This window comes from Aquarana catesbeiana, linkage group LG09 (assembly GCF_042186555.1).
Source record: "Aquarana catesbeiana isolate 2022-GZ linkage group LG09, ASM4218655v1, whole genome shotgun sequence".
NCBI classification, from domain to species: domain Eukaryota; kingdom Metazoa; phylum Chordata; class Amphibia; order Anura; family Ranidae; genus Aquarana; species Aquarana catesbeiana.
In genome coordinates this window covers 212,524,773-212,543,195 of record NC_133332.1, presented here as the reverse complement: position 1 = coordinate 212,543,195, position 18,423 = coordinate 212,524,773, and the positions used below count along the sequence as shown (strand labels likewise).

Genomic DNA, 18,423 nt, shown 5'->3' with positions numbered 1-18,423 from the left:
CATCCAGTTCAACCTGAGTGAGTGTGGGTTTGTGTCTACAATTATCCCTATTTTTATTTAAGGTACCCATATAGCGCTGTCAATTTACGTAGCCCTCCACACATACATCACACACTGACATTGGTCCCGACCCTCAAAGAGGCCACAATCCAAGGTTCCCAACTCACATTCATTTACTAGGGCCGATTTTGGACAGAAGCCAATTAACCTACCAGCATGTCTTTGGAGTGTGGGAGGAAACCAGAGTACCCAGAGGAAACCCACGCAAGCACAGGGAGAACATGCAAACTCCAGCCAGGTAGTGTCGTGGTTGGGATTCGAACCAGCGGCCCTTTTTACTGCTAAAATATTTTTCAAAACCCCCATGGCATGTGTGCCATGGGAGTTTTGAAAAATATTTAAAATTGCTAGCGTTTTGAAACCTTGAACATATTAAAAAACTAAATGGTAAATCAATGTCGCCAAAGTTAAAAAAGTAACATATATAAAATGCAATCTCTGTCAGTCTGTCATTCATTGGTTCCAATCGTAATGCGAGACTTGTGCAAGATCTCGGGAGAACTCGATCGCTTTAATTATATTATAATCAGGGCTTTTTTTTCAGCAGGAACTAGGGGGAACTCAGTTCCACCACCTCTGGCTCAGGTCTTCTGCTCCCTGCTCACCACTATCACTTGGTAACACTGAAGTCCAGCTTCTGCATTTAGAAGTGATAGCTTATTTCCCAGTAGCTCCCACTACAGCTCATATCTCCTGCGCAGATCCCACTGAGTGACGGACAGGGAAAAGGGAGATACAGAACAGGTGACCAGGGTTCAGTGCAGTCATGGGCAGGAGAGGGTACGTGGTAGGCTGCACCCTCTGTGGTCTCCATTTTTTCCCTGGTGACCAGTTGTTGATGCTCCTACTGCATGATCTCCCTTGCAAGTAACTGTAGTATAGTATAGTATGCTGGGAGGCACTACAGCCTGATAGGTGTTTTAGCTTAATATTGCAACAAAGGTAAGAAATATGACAGATGGTGGAGCTTTTAAGGAGGGGGGAGAAGATGAGGGCAGTGGAGGGGAGGGGGTGTATGCAAAGGGAAGAGCTACTATTTGATGCCATTTGGCAGGTATGTGTGTGTGGCGGGCATGGTTGAGTTCCTGCACCTATTCTCTGAGAAAAAAAGCCCTTATAATAACAGAGACCGTTCCATTTCAACTTTAATGCTTATAACAAAGTTTGTTCATTGTTTAGCGATGGAGAAATACTTAATGAAGTCTGGAACTCTGAAAGAGAAACTGTTAAATGAAAAGCAAGGAAGCGATCGAACGTAAAACTAAATATATATGCATAAGTGTGCGCAGCCTATTGCATTAGGGTGTGCACCCCAAAGCTCAAACACGCATTTGTGCGTGTGTGTGTATATAAATATATTTTATATTTATAAACATACATACATGCACACTCTAATGGCAGAGCCAGTGCAGTAAAGAGAAGTATGGTAGCACTCAATAAATGGCAGTACTGGTCAGAAGGAGATATTTTCCATCTCCCTGCCGGCACAGAGAGCGATAATGCTAATGCACACAGGGTGATTAGGGTGTGCCCAAGCACACCCAGCACACCTCCTGCACACGCCTTTATATATATGTGTATAAATAAATAGGTTCTTCACCACAAAAATTGTTAAATCTTTTCAGGTGTGCCATGAAAAATATTTGGATCTTTTTGGTACGCCGCAAGACAAAAAAGTTTGAGAACCACTGTCATTAAGGGATGGACATGGTCAGCATTGCAACAATACTCAGGTAGCTCAGTTGGTAATAAGGGGCCCAAAGTGTGCCAACAATATATCCCCCACACCATTACACCACAACTAGTCTGAACCGTTGATACAAGGCAGGATGGATCCATGCTTTCATGTTGCTTACGCCAAAATTCTGATCCTACCATCTTAATGTCGCAGCTGGAATTGAGACTCATCAGACCAGGCAACGTTTTTTCAATCTTCTATTGTCCAATTTTGGTAAGCCTGTGCGAATTGTAGCCTCTGTTTTATGTTCTTAGCTGACAGAAAAGTGACACCCGGTGTGGTCTTCTGCTGCTGTAGCCCATCTGTTTCAAGGTTCAATGTGTTGTGCGTTCAGAGATGGTATTCTGCATACCTTGGTTGTAATGGGTGGTTATTTGAATTTCTGTTACCTTTCTATCATCTCAAATCAGTCTGCCCATTCTCATCTGACCTCTGACATCAACAAGGCATTTTCCTCCACACAACTGCCGCTCACTGGATATTTTCTCTTTATTGGATCATTCTCTGTAAACCCGAGAGATAGTTGTGTATGAAAATCCTAGTAGATCAGCAGTTTTTTAAATACTCAGACCAGCCCGTCTGGCACCAACAACCATGCCACGTTCAAAGTCACTTAAATCCCCTTTCTTCCCCATTCTGATGCTCGATTTGAACTTCAGCAAGTGGCCTTCACCACATCTAGATGCCTAAATGCATTGAATTGCATAACTCCCTACTGTCCCTGATTTCGAGGGACTGTCCCTGATTTAAAGCAATGTCCCTCTGTCCCTCTTTCCCCCTCATTTGGGTCTGATCTATATAGTAATATAAAATGCACTTTTTATCTTTCAATAAGTGTTTCCCAGTGCTAAACCTTTCATCTAAATTCTAAATCGCTGCATTTGTAAATTTTAAAACGCCAATTTAAAGGAATAGTAGTGATAAAAAAAGCCCATATGGATTTAATCAACCTTTTTTTGTGGTTAATTCTCCTTTAAGGGGGGTGTGACATGGGGGCGTGTCCTATGCCTACATACATTTGCTAGTAGGTGTCCCTCATTTCCATCTCAAAATGTTGGGAGGTATGGAATTGTTGCCATGTGGTTGGCTGATTAGCAATTTGTGTTACCAAGCAATTGAACAGGTGTACCTAATAAAGTGGCCGGTGACTGTATGTCTGAGTGACATCTAGGTCTCAACCTCAACTGGACTATTATTTGGGCTTTGTTTTATTCAATGCCTTAAGACATTTGTCAGTTTTTCAGTATGTTTTTAACATGTTTTCCTTTAATGAACATTCATTGGGTAATTCATTAGGCCTTTGCACCCTTTTGTTGTTGTTTTGTCGTTTAGCACAAAGATTCCCCAATCGGAAGAGGACAGCATTGGTGCAGCATTACCCATCATATTAGTAAAAGAATGTGATGATGCCTCTGTCTACATCAAAGAGTATTTCAGTGTCTGAAACACCTTATCGCTATCATGTCAACTCTATGTGTCACGTGTTTCCTGAGCATATAATCAGCTTGCCGAGCACTCAGGTTGGTAGCCTGCAAACTTAGGACACTCTATTACAAATGCAGCATTTTTAGATTCTTGCTTAAACCCACCCATTCTAGCAGCCTCATCCTTGATATTAGTTAATAAGACCATCTATCACAGCTTTGGACCAACAATGAAGTCTGGGAGATGCCAGGAGACAGCACAAGATGGACTTCAAAATCTCAGGTCATTCTATGCTGAAGTCACACCCAGTATGTCGGAGCTTCCAGGGTGCTTTATAATCTGGTTCAATGAGAGGCACCTCTTTAATCCTGCCAGTGGGTTACCAGCTTTGGACTGCCCCTGGGTTCACTTTTAGGGAAATAGTTTACTTCTTTCCTGAAGAACCCAGTCAGAGTGTCAGTATATTATCTATAGATGTGTTTCAGACCTTTTTAACAGCAAATTTCCTTTGTGACACTGGCTCCTCCACAAGACAAGTCACCCCAAATGCTCCAGGCGGCCATTCTTCCAGCACCTGTTAATACACAAATGATTAAGGGCATATGAGACTCATGCATATGTATATACAGTATGTACATTTGTGGAAGGAAAGGGTCATTAGAATGTATCTAAACCCAAGAACAACAATGTAATATATATTGCAGCTTACCTATCCTTAGTTGCGCTGGCTGAATTCATTTTATTTTTTGAGGGTTTTTTCCTTTATTTTTACCTGGCGATCCTGCCAGTAACACAGTTCCTGTCCGATGGTGACAACCAGGGGCGTTGCTAGGGGGTGGCTTTTGGGGCTATAGCCCCGAATCTGAGGCCAATAGCCCCGAGTCTCTGCAGGGGTCCCCAAGGGGAGGGGAGGCTCTGTGGGGACCCTTATGTAAGTGGGGGGCTCTCTGGGGACCCTGATTTTAAGGCCTAGGCTTTCTAGGGACCCAGATTTAAGGGGGAGGCTCTCTGGGAAACCTAATGTAAGGGGGCCTCTTTGGGAACCCTGATGTAAGTGGGGGGGCCTCTGGGTACCCTGATGGAAGGAGGAGGCTCTCTGAGGACTGTGATGTAAGGAGGAGGCTCTCTGGGGACCCTGATGTAAGGTGATGTAAGGGGGGGCTCTCAGGGGCCCCTGATGTAAGCGGGGGCCTCTCTGGGGATATATATACACCCACACGTATATTAATGTATATACATGTGTATACATGTGTATGCCCGCCCAAGTGTATGACTTTCTTTACTACGCTGCTATGGGCTCTAGCCCCAGATCTTTTGTAGACCTAGCAACGCCCCTGGTGACAACGCTCACTCGCTGTATCTATGAAGGAGCAGTGTTGTGACCCTAGAACAAGAAGCCTGTCAGGACTACAGAACACCTCCTCTTCTGTAGAAGAGACCTGGGCAAGGCTAAGAATACTGCTTGAAATAAGACTGCACAGGACAGCACTGGATTTCTGGCAGGATCAACAGGTATCTTTTGCACTTATTGAACAGATATAACAAAACCTTTCAATTGTGTATTTAACAGACCAAAAGGGAGCATTTCAAAGACGTTCGTTGTTGGGGTTCACCCTCTACCTGAGGAGGAAGCCCAATGAGCAAGGATTCGTCTATGGAGAATTTCTGCATTACCGATGGAAGAGGTCACAAACCTCAGGGGACACAGAATGTAGGTTCCAGGCTGTGTGAAGGGGGCCTAATGGACGCATCAGTAATACCATATAAGAGGAAGAAGTGTGACAGCAGACAGCTGGACCATGCAGACAGTGAAAAGGCACAGCAGCGGTGAAGGCAGAGTCTGGCTTGTGCCTCCCTGGAGCTCAGCCCAGGATGGATTCTTCTATGCATTATTACCTTGTATCTATCCATTGCCGATCACTAATCACACAATCCAGCTATCTTGGGCCTCACCAGCCTCCGTGGAACGTAGCGTCGACCCGTTACCATGGAAACATTTGTGAGCTGCCGCACACAGCTTCGGAGCGTCCCATCGTTACCTTGGAGACGGCTGGCAAAAATGGCACGCCCCGCCGCTCTGATTGGCCGGCTGTCCAGCCTCTCACTTCCAAAGAAGAAGCGGTACAGAATTCCTGGAGGCGTGGTTTGTTTTATTACGCGGTTAAAGGGACAGTGACCATAAAAATGGCCGCAAAGCGGCGGGTTATATGCAAACCCTGCGACTCGTTATGGGGGGGGATATATAGACCCCACCCCTTCCTCCTTAGGAGATAAAGCCAGGTGGTCTTGCTCTGGAACTGAACAGAGAAAGAGTTGAGTTGAGGTGAGTAGTAGGGAAGAGGCGATCCTGCCAGTAACACAGTTCCTGTCCGATGGTGACAACGCTCACTTGCTGTATCTATGAAGGAGCAGTGTTGTGACCCTAGAACTGAACAGAGAGAGAGTTGAGGTGAGTAGTAGGGAAGAGGTCAGTGGTGGATAAAGGAAGAGGTACAGAAGTGAGCTGTCAACAAGGCATTCAGAGTGAAGATGTGCATCGATAGGGGTGAGCTATGGAGGAGGGGTGCAAATAGGGTTGCCTGTCCAGGATTCACCCGGACAATCCGGGTTTTGAATTATGTATCCAGGGTTCAGTCTGCCTAAAACCCGGATACATTATTCAGGCCGGTGTTTCGTCAGATTAGGCGACCCGTCAGATTTTGAAACGGAAGTGACGTTACGTCGCCGCCATCTTGCTACACCCCTCACTCATCCACAGTAAGGATACAGTGAGAAGGCGGCAAGTGGACATCTTGCTACATCCACACTTATTTTTAACAGTAAACTCAGCTTATATACTGAAATACAGTATTTAGAAATCCGTATGACTGTTTTAGATGTTGAATTTTAAAAGCAGTAGCAAGCCTGCTGATCTCAAAAGTTTGTTAACTACTTGCCGCCGGCTACCGTCAAATGACAGCTGGGTGGTGCGGCTCTCGTTTTGGGTGGATGTCATATGACGGCTTCCTAGAACGACCGCTCTTGCGCGGCCCCAGGGGGTGTGCTGCGATTGTGGCCGCGCCCTGTTGCTAGGACACGGCACGACCCCGATCTGTGTAAAGAGCCGCGGCTCTTTAACCATGTGATCAGCTGTGTCCAATCACAGCCGGTCACATGTAAACATGGAGATACCGGTAATCGGCGCTCCTCGCCTCACACTGACAGAGTGTGAGGAGAGACGATCAGCGGCATCTCCTCACAGGGGACATCTAAGTATGTAATCAGGGCACTGATCATCAGTGCCCTGATTACAATTAAGTGCCCACCAGTGCCATCAATGATTGCCCACCACTGCCAGAAATTAGTGCCCACAATTGCCACCAATCTGTGCCCCCAAGTGCCAGCAATCAGTGGCCATTAGTGATGCAAGTCAGTGCTGGCTATCAGTGCTGCTCATCACTGTTGCCCATCAATGCTCATCACTGCTGCCCATCAATGCCACCCACCAGTGCTGCCTATCTCTGCTCACCAGTGCTGCCTATCTGTGCCCAGTGCCACCCATCAGTGCCGGCTATCAGTGCCCATAAGTGCGGCATATTCGTGCCTCCCCATCAGTGCCGCCTCATCAGCGCCCATCAGTGAAGGAGAAAAATTATTTATTTACAGAATTTAGTGACAGAAACTAAGAAAAACTTTTTTTTAAATTTTTGGTCTTTTTTTGAAAAAATAAAAAACCCAGGAGTGATTAAATACCACCAAAAGAAATCTGTATTTGTTTGAAGAAAATGATAACAATTTCACATGGTTACAGTGTAGCATGACCGCAAAGTGTCATTCAAAGTGTGACAGTGCTGAAAGCTGAAAAATGGCCTGGGCAGGAAGGGAGTGTAAGTGCCCAGTATTGAGTTGGTTAATATGACAGAACACCGCTGCTTTGAAGAATCAACATCAAAACAGTCAGACGGATTTCAAAATACTGAATTTCACTATGTACGCTGAGTTTACTGTTATAAACAATTGTGACATGCCAGACTCCGGTGGGTGTAACAAGATGTCCCCTTGCTGCCTTCTCACTGTATCCTTACTGTGGACGAGTGCGGGGTGTACCAAGATGGCGGTAACAGAACGTCACTTCTGTTACAAAATCTGACGGGTCACCTATTCTGATGAAACACCAGGTTGTGGCTCCCCAAGTAACCGAGATACTCACATACAAATCTGTTACCGTCGGGGAGCTGCGGGTGGCTGTCTGGTGGCAGGTTCAACATCACTGGGAGGCTGGGAGATGATGTCAGCAAGAACATTTTGGCCACACCCACTGTTCTTAAGGCCCCTTTTGTGTGACTTGTCCTGCGACTTGGAACTGCAAAGTCGCATGACAAGTCTTACCCCATGATTTCCAATGAGTACCATTCATATCTTTGTGACTTCAAGTCGCAGCGACTTCAAAGTAGTCCCTGCACTACTTTGGTCCGACTGTGATGCGATTTGAGGTCCATTGACCTCAAGATTACACAGGCATTGCTTAAAGTTGCGGCAAAATCGTGCAGCTTTCAGGTTGCACAAGTGTGAAAGGGGCCTAACCGCGCAATATATGTGCCACATTTACTACTTTTCTTGGGGCACCCAAAGGTGTCCCAGGTGTTTTATAATCCTATAGTGTATGCTACAAAAAAATAATTGCCCGATACCGCTAAAGTGTTTGGGTTTGGCTTGAAGAAAAGGTGAAAACAGTGGACAGTTGTGCAGAACAGCTTGGTCAAGAATGCTGGGGGTCATTACTGCACCAATTGACACAGCTGGATGGTTATTAATGCACCTGCTGACTCCAATGCTAAGGGTTGTTACTGCACCTGCTGACACTGATGCTGGGGGTTATTAATGTGGCCCCAATGCTGGGGTTTATTACTACAGTCAATGACACCAATCCTAAGGGTTATTACTGTGGTCAAAGACACTGATGCTAGCTTTATTACTTCTCTCCCTGAAACCAATGCAGCAGGTTATTACTGAACCCACTGGTAGGGCCAGATTTAGACCTTGGGAGGCTCAGGGCACTTCAGGTTCTGGGGACCCCTCATACACAGAGTCGGTTTACATCCTCAATGAAAGTCGCGTTTTTAAAAATACAACATCATCCTGAGGTTGTACGTGTTCACACACACACACGCAGTCATAGCACTCTATATGTGGTTAAAAATTTAGTTTTTTAAAAACAGCAAAATACCAGTCCTAAGTAAAAACTTTTACAGATGTTGGCCAGCAAATTATTACTTCCAGGATACATAAAAGAAAGTATTTTTTTTACTATTATGTGTTTAATATTATTTTACTATTATTTATTTTAAATATTTTATATATTTTTTTATTGTTTCTTGTATAGAGGGGGGCCAAGGGCAGTTGCCCCTTTTGCCTCCTTGTAAATCCGGCACTGCCCACTGGCACCTATCCTGGGGGTTATTACTGCATCCAGTGACACAGATGCTGGTGTTTTTTACTGCACACACTGATTCCAATGCTGGGGGCATTACTGCACCCACTTACACCAATGCTGGGGATTAATAGTGCACCCACTGACACCAATGCTGGGGGTTATTAGTGCACCCACTGACACCAATGCTGGGGGTTATTAGTGCACCCACTGACACCAATGCTGGGGGTTATTCATGCACCCATTGACACAGATGCCAGGGTTTATTAATATTATTCCAATGACACCATATAAGAAGAGGAGGGGCACCTGGAAGGGGAGACAATATTTCATTAAAAAAAAATGTAAAAGTATATAGCTGGGTTTGCAACAATGGTATCGCCCCTCTCCCTTTCCATCATAAATTGTGCCCATAATTTGCCATCTCTCATTTTTACTTGCAATAGCTGTAGTAAACAACCCTGTTTTTTTTGTGTATTAGGCATCCCTGATCACCTAATGAGTAAATAGAGCCCACCTATGTGTAATTTATTCTCAGTATAAATACAGCTGTTCCCATGAAGACCTCAGAGGTTTGTTAGAGAACCTTAGAAACAAACAGCATCATGAAGGCCAAGGAATATCAGACAGGTCAGGGATAAAGTTGTGGAGAAGTTTAAAGCGGGGTTAGGTTATAAAAAAAATCCCAAGCTTTGAACATCTCAAGGCACTGTTCAATCCATCATTTGAAAATGGAAAGAGTATGGCACAATTGCAAACCTACCATGACATGGCCGTCCACCTAATCTGACAGGCCGGGCAAGGAGAGCATTAATTGGAGAAGCAGCCAAAGAGGTCCATGGTAACTCTGGAGGAGCTGCAGAGATCCACAGGTCAGGTGGGAGAATCTGTCCACAGGACAACTATTATGCCGCGTACACACGATTGGACTTCTCGTCGGAAAAAGATATGACGGCTTTTCCGACGGAATTCCGCTCAAGCTTGCCTTGCATACACACAGTCACGCAAAAGTTCGCTGAACTTACGACCGTCAAGAACGCGGTGACGTACAACACTACGACCAGCCGAGAAAACGAAGTTCAATGCTTCCGAGCATGTGTCGAATTGTTTCCGAGCATGCATAGGAATTTTGCAGGTTGAAATTACCACAGATGATCGCATTTTCCGATAGGAACTTTTCCCGACTGAAAAATTAAAAACATGCTTTCATTCTTTTGCTGGCTGGAATTTGGCCAGCAAAAGTCCGATGGAGCATACACAGGGTCGCATTTTCCGACGGAAAACTCTCATCGGTCTTTTGCGGGCCGATATTCCGATCGTGTGTATGCGGCATTAGTTGTGTACTCCACAAATCTGACCTTTAAGGAAGAGTGGGGGGGGCGTGGCCTGACGAGGCATGTGAGCAGACCTGCTGCACGGAGCTCCCGCTGAGAATCCTGCCTAATATCCTTTCCTCACCACCGAAATCGCCCGTTTTTGCCCCAAAGAGCTTCCTGATACCTCCTGGAGACACCCGGTACTGACAGGTGATCGTTTAGTGCTGATGATGACCCGGGGGAACCGAATGGAGACCGAGGCCTGGGAGTCCCAAGCTGACCAAGATGGCGCCGGCCGGTCTCAGCCTCCTAAAGCACAGCGCGGCCTGGAAAAGAAATCCGAACAGGGGGGTAAGTCCAGTAAACTCCCTAAAGGCAAGGAACAACCCAGAGACATGCTTTATTATACCCAAAAGCTGGCCGGACATTCTACTTCTTATATACCTGACTCCCCCCAGCCTAACAGGGAAGATACAAGCATGCTAGATGACACAGTGCCATTAGATCTGCAGCAGGATCTCATGTCTGACCCATCTGACTCCCCCTCAGAAGACAGTAAACAGCCTTCTTTGAGTGATATCCTGCATGCTGTGCATAAATGTACTGCCTCAGTTGATGATTTGAAGGAGAAATTTGGGGGTCTGAAAGAAACAGTATCCCTTATGCGCCAAGATCTGCAAAAAATCAGGGAAAGAACCACAGCAGTGGAGGGCCGGGTGAGCGACGTGGAGGACCAGTTGCCCCCCCTTAACAGAGATGTCAGGATGGCCACACAAAACGCCTTTCAAGCCCTTAATAAAACTGACGAAATCGAGAACCGTCTGCGACGCAACAATGTGCGCATAGTGGGACTCCCTGAAAAAGTGGAAGGACGTGACCCCACTACTTTCATTGAGGAATGGCTGCAGGAAGTCTTTGGCAAAGAAGCTTTCTCTCCCATCTACACAGTGGAAAGGGCCCATAGAGTGCCCCCACGCCCTCTCCCCCCTGGGAACCCCCCAAGATCAATGCTGGCCAGGCTCCTGAATTACAAGGACCGTGAGGTGATACTGAGACTGGCCAGGGAAAAAGGCAGCATTAAACACAATGGCACTAAAGTATCCTTTTACCCGGACTTCTCCGCCGAGGTACAACGCAGGAGGTCAAAATTTATGGAAGTGAAAAAGAGGCTACAAAGGCTGCAGCTATCCTACGCAATGATGTTCCCGGCTAAGTTGAGAGTGGCGGCAAACGGACAGAACCACTTTTTTGAAAATGCGCAAGATGCAACATCCTGGTTAGACCAGAATGAGCAAGCTATACGCCACCAGGGTCGAGAAGAAGGAGCCGGTTAAACCAGAGAAGACAGAAGAAATGCGAGAAAAAGCAGGGCATCCATTTTCCTGTTCATGTTTTTCATTCAGAAGAGGAACTTTACCAATTGCTTACGCAGCGAGTGACTACCACTGGAAATATTGTTATATTTTTTTCAACCAGCTATTTCCACTTGCAGCACAGACCCTCACAGGGGAAGTCACTGTGCAGAAAAAGTAGAAGATGTTTGAAGCCATGGGATACATGGCTAATGCTGTATTGCCCTGTTGGCATTCACAATCAGGACAGACCACGTAGCCCGCAGTTTCGGGACGGTTCTGGAGGTATGCGCCACAGCGTGGCAGGACCCAGGGCCCTCAACACAGTCTGTTCCTACTCTTGTTTTGTTTTTTTTCACTGTTTTGCCGCGCAGTTGCGCGAGATTATCCACCCTTCAAGAACACCTAGCTTCCATTGGGACAATTTTTCAATGAAAAAATTGTTTTTTGATGAATCACATTCTAATGCTCATGGGTAACCATATAACCAGATCAGCTCTGACTTCCAGAAGAATATCCTTTAAATGTATCTTTGAATATTTGCAATGGTATCCACGCCCATAGTATCATGGAATGTGCGCGGAGTGAATGACCCCTTAAAAAGGGTCATGATCTCCTCTGGTTTGCGCAAATTCCATCCGGCTATCATTGCCCTCCAGGAGACACATCTCCTGGGGGATAATGTGGGCTGCCTGCAGTATGCCTGGGTGGGCAAATCTTATCACTCCACTCACACCGCCTACTCTCGTGGGGTGAGCGTATTGATACACAAAGCTCTGGCATACCAGGAACTGGACTCACTAGTGGATGGTGCTGGTAGATATGTTTTCATTTACTGTAAAGTGTACACCTTAACACTGATTATAGCCTTTATATATATCCCACCCCCGTTCTCACGGGAGGTGCTACAGCTTTTGTTGATGTACCTGGCGGGCAAACCTGATGTCCCACTGTTAATCATAGGAGACCTTAACTGCTACCTTGACCCAAAATTGGATAGGCACCCCCCAGTCCATTCTCCTGGAGGTGGGAGGGGCACGGCACTCAGCCGCCTAGTTACGGAACTGGGCTGGACAGATTTCTGGCGCATCCGTAACCCTAATACAAAGCAGTTTTCATGCTTCTCCAAAACTCACGGATCCCTATCCCGTATAGACCTTAGTATAGGCACTCCTAATTTGCTAGAATATATCTCTAAGATAGAATACTTCCCTCGGGGAGTATCTGACCATTCACCTGTGGCTGTATGGCTGAGTGCCCAACCCCCTACCTCACTACCTAAGGCGCCATGGAAACTCAATGCCTTCTGGCTGAAATTATTTAACTCCCCAGAACGAATTTCTAGTCAAATAGAATTATTTTTCAACTCTCATAAACACTTAATAGATACAATTCAAACCTGGGAAGCCTTTAAAGTCTACCTCAGGGGAATATTTATTGCTGAAATAGCAATGGTCAAGAGAAATTCCTCGGTACTATTGGAACAGGTTGGAGATCAGGTGCGCCAGTTGGAGCTTGCCTATGTTACTGACCCCACGGAGTCTGCGAGGGAGGCGTGGATTTCGGCCCAGGATTCACTGGACCGCTTGAGATCCTCCGCCGCAGAACGCAAAAGGTTCTTTAGCAAACAGGCATTCTATGAAGAAGGGGAAAAAACGGGACGCCTACTGGCAAAAATAGCCAGGTCCCAGCAGCTGTCTCCAGCGGTTGGAGCAATTCGCACGGCCAGTGGAAAGGTGGTTAATGGCCTGGATCGGGTTCTATCAGAGCTAGCATCCTTCTACAAGGATCTATATGTAGCGAGGGATGATTACACTGATGATGAGCTAGAGGCATATCTTGCAGGGATTGATCTGCCCTCTCTATCTGAGGAGGCTAGGCAATCACTGGAAGCACCCCTGACATTGGAAGAGCTACAACATGCGGCATGTTCCTTCCCTACGTGCAAGGCTCCTGGGGAGGACGGTATCCCCATGGAGGTTTTCACCCAGTATGGTGAGTGGATAATGCCACAGCTACTGGAAGTGTTTAATGACTCGCTTAAAAAAGGCAATTTGCCGACCTCCATGACTAGAGCCAATATAATTTTATTGTTGAAACCTGGTAAGGATCCGGTTGACCCGGGCTCGTACAGGCCTATTTCACTATTGCAAAGTGATGTTAAAATACTGGCTAAGGCCCTGGCGCTTAGGGTCAACCGGATCATTGAATCCATAATACATCCCGACCAGGCTGGATTTATGCCGCACAAGTCCACTGCCACCAACCTCAGACGCCTATTTTTAAATATGCAGCTGCAGCCAGATAATAAAGGAAGCAGGGCACTGCTCTCCTTGGACGCCAATAAGGCGTTTGACAGTGTAGGTTGGAGATACCTGTGGGCGGTACTATCAAAGCTGGGGTTTGGAAGTCGGTTTATAGCATGGGTCAAACTGTTATATGCTTCCCCAAAGGCGACTATTAGGATGTCAGGTAGGATGTCACATGCATTTGCTCTGGGCAGGGGCACAAGGCAGGGATGCCCCCTGTCCCCCCTGCTCTTTGCCATTGCTATCGAGCCGCTGGCGGCTGTGGTAAGAGCAAGTCAGCAGATTACGGGCTTTAAATATGGGGACCTCCACGAAAAGATTATGCTGTACGCTGACGACATGATGCTTTTCCTGGGGGATACCACAACGTCCTTAGCGGAGGTGACAAGAATCATCACTGGGTTCGGCTATTTTTCTGGCCTGACAATTAACTGGTCTAAGTCGGCTTTGATGTTGCTAGACGAGGGGGGTGAGGTGAATCTACCGGACTCCTGCTCGGTTCCGGTAACGTCATCATTTAAATACCTAGGCATACAAATTTCACCTAAAATAACAGAATACTGCCCCCTAAACATATACCCCTTGCTATCCAGATTTAGAGACAAAATCAACACATGGAACAGGCTCAAAATGTCACTAGCGGGCAAAGCAAACTTAATAAAAATTATTTTAATGCCGCAATTACTTTACTTTTTACACAACTCCCCAATAGTAATACACTTAAAGATTTTTAGGGTGGTTAACACTCTCTTCCGCAGATTGCTGTGGAATTCAGGCACACCAAGAATTAAGCTGGAACAGCTGCAAAACCCTAAGGACAGCGGAGGGCTGGCAGTACCCAACCCTTGGTTGTACTACATAGCAGCTCAGTTGCAGCAGTTGGTGGGCTCCATGAACCGGGACCCTCCTGGCTCATCGGCGCAGTTAATGCTGATTGGGACAGGAGCGGAAACAATCCCGCTAGGCCTTGAGGCACAACTGTTTCACAAATCCAATAAACTAACGCCCACTCTTTAATACAGAAAGTCTGGAACAAGGGAAGACAGCTGCAGGAGGTAACAGGCTTCACAGAATACAGCCCAATATGGGGGAATCTTTCATACGTAGAGCTAGCAAAGCTGCAACAGGGCCCCAGATGGCGCTCATTTGGTGTTATCCTTTTATCACACATATTTAGCAATGGCAGGCTGCTGACGTTCTCAGAGCTACAAAATAAATACAACCTCCCAAATAACATGTATTATTCATATATCCAACTCAAACATGCGGTGGACACACAAGGTAGTGCTACTCCCTGGACATTGTCCAACACCCCTATCTTTCATCTGATACAGTCCAGCACAGAAACTAAAGGTTTCATTTCATATTGCTATCAAATGCTACTGATGCAACTCTTGAAGGCACACCCGACCAGGGCACCATCCCTATGGGAGCAAGATGTAGGCCCAATTACGGGAGAGCAATGGGAAGAAATCTTACAGTCTATTAATATATGCTCTCTCAACGTGGCCCAGAAGGTATCCCAACTATATATAATACTTAGAGTGCATTACACCCCACTTAAACTATACAAGATGGGTAGGAGGACTGATCCTTTATGTGGCAGATGCGAGCGGCACCAGGGGGACCTCATCCACCTACTGTGGAGATGTCCGAAGCTCCATAGGTATTGGAGTGAGGTCATGGAAACACTCAACCGAGTGTTCCAGACCACCATTCCCCTTGACCCAATTCACTGCATCCTAGGAGTCCTAGAGGATAAGGTCCCGGAAGAGATGACTAGAATAGCACTCACTAGGGCACTGTTCCAGGCACGCAAGCTTATACTGCTTGGCTGGAAATCGACCTCTCCACCTTCAGTGAGATCATGGATTACTCATATGGGCAACACTTTGATTATGGAAAAGCACATTTACCAACACAGAGGCAGCCCCAATAGATTCGAGAGGATCTGGGCACCATGGTTAGACACCCCTGGATTGAGTCCTAGGGAGCTGGTAATGTCAAGACTATTGCAATGTCTCGGGGGGGGGGCCCATGAGGTTTTATTGATGGTTAGTGACCATAAAGTAATAGAGCATTGAAATATTTCAGGATGATTGGAATGTAATAGTAAATAATGGTATGTTGTTGCACGATGTATGTACAATGGAAGCTATGTATGGAAATTTGTTCAATAAACACCTTTTTGATTTAAAAAAAAAAAAGGAAGAGTGGCAAGAAGAAAGCCACTGTTGAAAGAAAGCCATAAGAAGTCCCGTTTGCAGTTTGTGAGATGCCATGTGGGGGACACAGCAAACATGTGGAAGAAGGTGTTCTGGTCAGATGAGACCAAAATTGAACTTTTTTGGCTTAAAAGCAAAACGCTATGTGTTGCAGGGAACGAACACTGCACATCACCCTGAACACAACATCCCCACCGTTAAATCATGTTGTGAGGATGCTTTTCTTCAGCAGGGCCAGGGAAGCTGGTCAGAGTTGATGGGAAGATGGATGGAGCCAAATACAGGGCTCTTAGAAGAAAACCTGTAATGCCGTGTACAAACGAGCGGAATGTCCGACAGAAAAAGTCAGACGGGAGCTTTTCATCGTATATATTCCGAACTTGTGTTTGCCCCATCAGACTTTTTACGTTAAATTCTGACGGACCTAGAAAGAGAACGTGTTCTAAATTTTTCCGACTGAACCAATTCCTATCGGGAAAGCAGATCGTCTGTATGCTGTTCCAACGTACCAAAAATGACACATGCTCTGAAGCAAGTACGAGACGGAAGCTATTGGCTACTGGCTATTGAACTTCCGTTTTCTAGTCCCGTTGTACGTGTTATATGTCACTGCGTTCTGGACGGTCGGAATTTGGTGTGACCGTGTGTATGCAAGACAGCTTGAGTGGAATTCCGTCGGAACTCAGACGGAAAAACCTTCAGAGTTTATTCCAACGGGAAAACCGGTCGTGTGTACAGGGCATTAGAGTCTGCAAAAGACTTGAGACTGGGGCGGAGGTTCAACTTCCAGCAGGACAACGACCATAAACATACAACCAGAGCTACAATAGAATGATTTCGATCAAAGCATATTCATGTGTTAGAATAGTCCAGTCAAAGTCCAGACCTAAATCCAATTGAGAATTTGTGGCAAGCTTTGAAAATTGCTGTTCACAAACGTTCTCCATCCAAACTGACAGAGGTTGAGCTATTTTGCAAAGAATATTTCACTCTCTAGATATGCAAAGCTGGTAGAGACATCCCCAAAAAGACTTACACACAAGTCTTACACAAGTTCTACAAAGTATTGACTTGGGGGGCTGAATACAAATGCACGCCACACTTTTCATATATTTGTACTAACATGGTTTTTGAAAACCATTTATCATTTTCCTTCCATTTCACAATTATGCGTCACTTTGTGTTAGTCTATCACATAAAATCCCAATAAAATAGATTTACGTTTTTGGTTGTAACATGACAAAATGTGGAAAATTTCAAGGGGTATGAATACTTTTTCAAGGCACTGTATACTTCTGTGTAGATATTTTGTGTGATTGCTAAGAATTAATGCATGTGTGTATGAATCGATGGGGTCTATTTATATATTTTCACATAAGATTCACCTAAAATTCACACATTTTATGATTGGAAAAAATATGTGAAATTTGGGTGAAAGTTATATGAATTGTATGATCACATTGTTAAAAAAAAAAACACTTATATGTTTGCATGTAAATATGAGCATATATATGTGTATGTGCAGGGTTTCCAAAGGCTGCTTGTGTATCTCTGTATATACAAATATATATCAACATTAAGGCTTCATTCACACGTGGTGTACTAATGTTTATCCTGTGTAAGTATCGTGTTTACCCGCAAAGGGATACACAGGTATTCAGTGCCTCCCCTTGCAGACAGCCCCATTGATGTCAATTGGGACGCAGCAGCTGCATAGACACAGATGCTGCTCCCAATTAGATATTGGGCCCTTCACCGATGTACGCTTTAAGACCCATACAGACGATACGAAAATGAGATGGAAAAATTCATACGACGAGCTGTCTGACGATTTTCGGACCGTTAGTACTGTGCTTTCAAAAACCGATTTGGCTTTTTCTTCAGACAAATGCTGGATGTGCAGACTATAAAATTTTTGTGGGATGTAAACTCAACATCCGATTTTCGTTTCATTAGTACGGTTTTCGTACGTAAGAGCAAGACTATGCATGCTCAGAAACGAAAGAATACATACAAACTATTCAACACATTACATCACTTCTGACGTTGTATTCTGTCGTACCGAAATTTTCATATTGTGAGTAACCTCTTCACTTTCGGTCGTCCAAGAATCTGATCGTATGTAGGAAGCTTTAGTATACCCTGTGTGAACAAGGTCTCAACCACTTACGGACTGCCCGCCGTCATTATACGTCGGTACTTTGAAGAGGGATATCGTTGTTATTGGCAGCAGCTAGCTGCCATAGCCCCGGTATCCTCCTCTTCTTCAGCGAGCGGTCCGCTTTCAGATAAAAGTTTTCTCTGCGGCGGATTCGTCGCAAGATCACTTTTATCGGCGGGGGAGAGGGGCTCCCGCCTCACTCTGGTGCCTTCCGCCGCTTACCGGACCGTTGGTAGCGGTGGAGGCGATTGGGTCCTCTTCCTGGCTTGCTATGGAGACGAGTGAGGGGAAGACGGCCCCCACCCATCTCCCTACCATTGCAGGGCGGAAGCGACGTCAAAACGTCACTTCCCTCTATAGCTCTTAAAGAGACACTTTTTTTTTTTTTTTTCAAATGACATTTAATTTTTATTTATTTTTTTTATTG

General features: G+C 45.5%; 2 protein-coding genes across 3 annotated transcripts in view; one reads left to right on the top strand and one right to left on the bottom strand.

The window, feature by feature from the left end:
• STKLD1 (serine/threonine kinase like domain containing 1) overlaps positions 1-5,283 on the bottom strand; it is a 50,669-nt gene extending 45,386 nt beyond the window's left edge. For both annotated transcript variants that reach the window (XM_073599667.1, XM_073599668.1), the window contains exons 1-2: positions 5,120-5,283; positions 3,711-3,797 (exon numbers count right to left, since the gene is read on the bottom strand). In XM_073599667.1, coding sequence (XP_073455768.1) covers positions 3,711-3,797; positions 5,120-5,134 — 102 coding nt within the window. In that variant the 5' untranslated portion in view covers positions 5,135-5,283. The remainder of the gene's footprint in view (positions 1-3,710; positions 3,798-5,119) is intronic.
• An 80-nt stretch (positions 5,284-5,363) lies between these two features.
• SNAPC4 (small nuclear RNA activating complex polypeptide 4) overlaps positions 5,364-18,423 on the top strand; it is a 194,864-nt gene continuing 181,804 nt past the window's right edge. The window contains exon 1 of the mRNA XM_073599659.1: positions 5,364-5,546. The gene's annotated coding sequence lies outside the window, so the exon portion shown is untranslated. The remainder of the gene's footprint in view (positions 5,547-18,423) is intronic.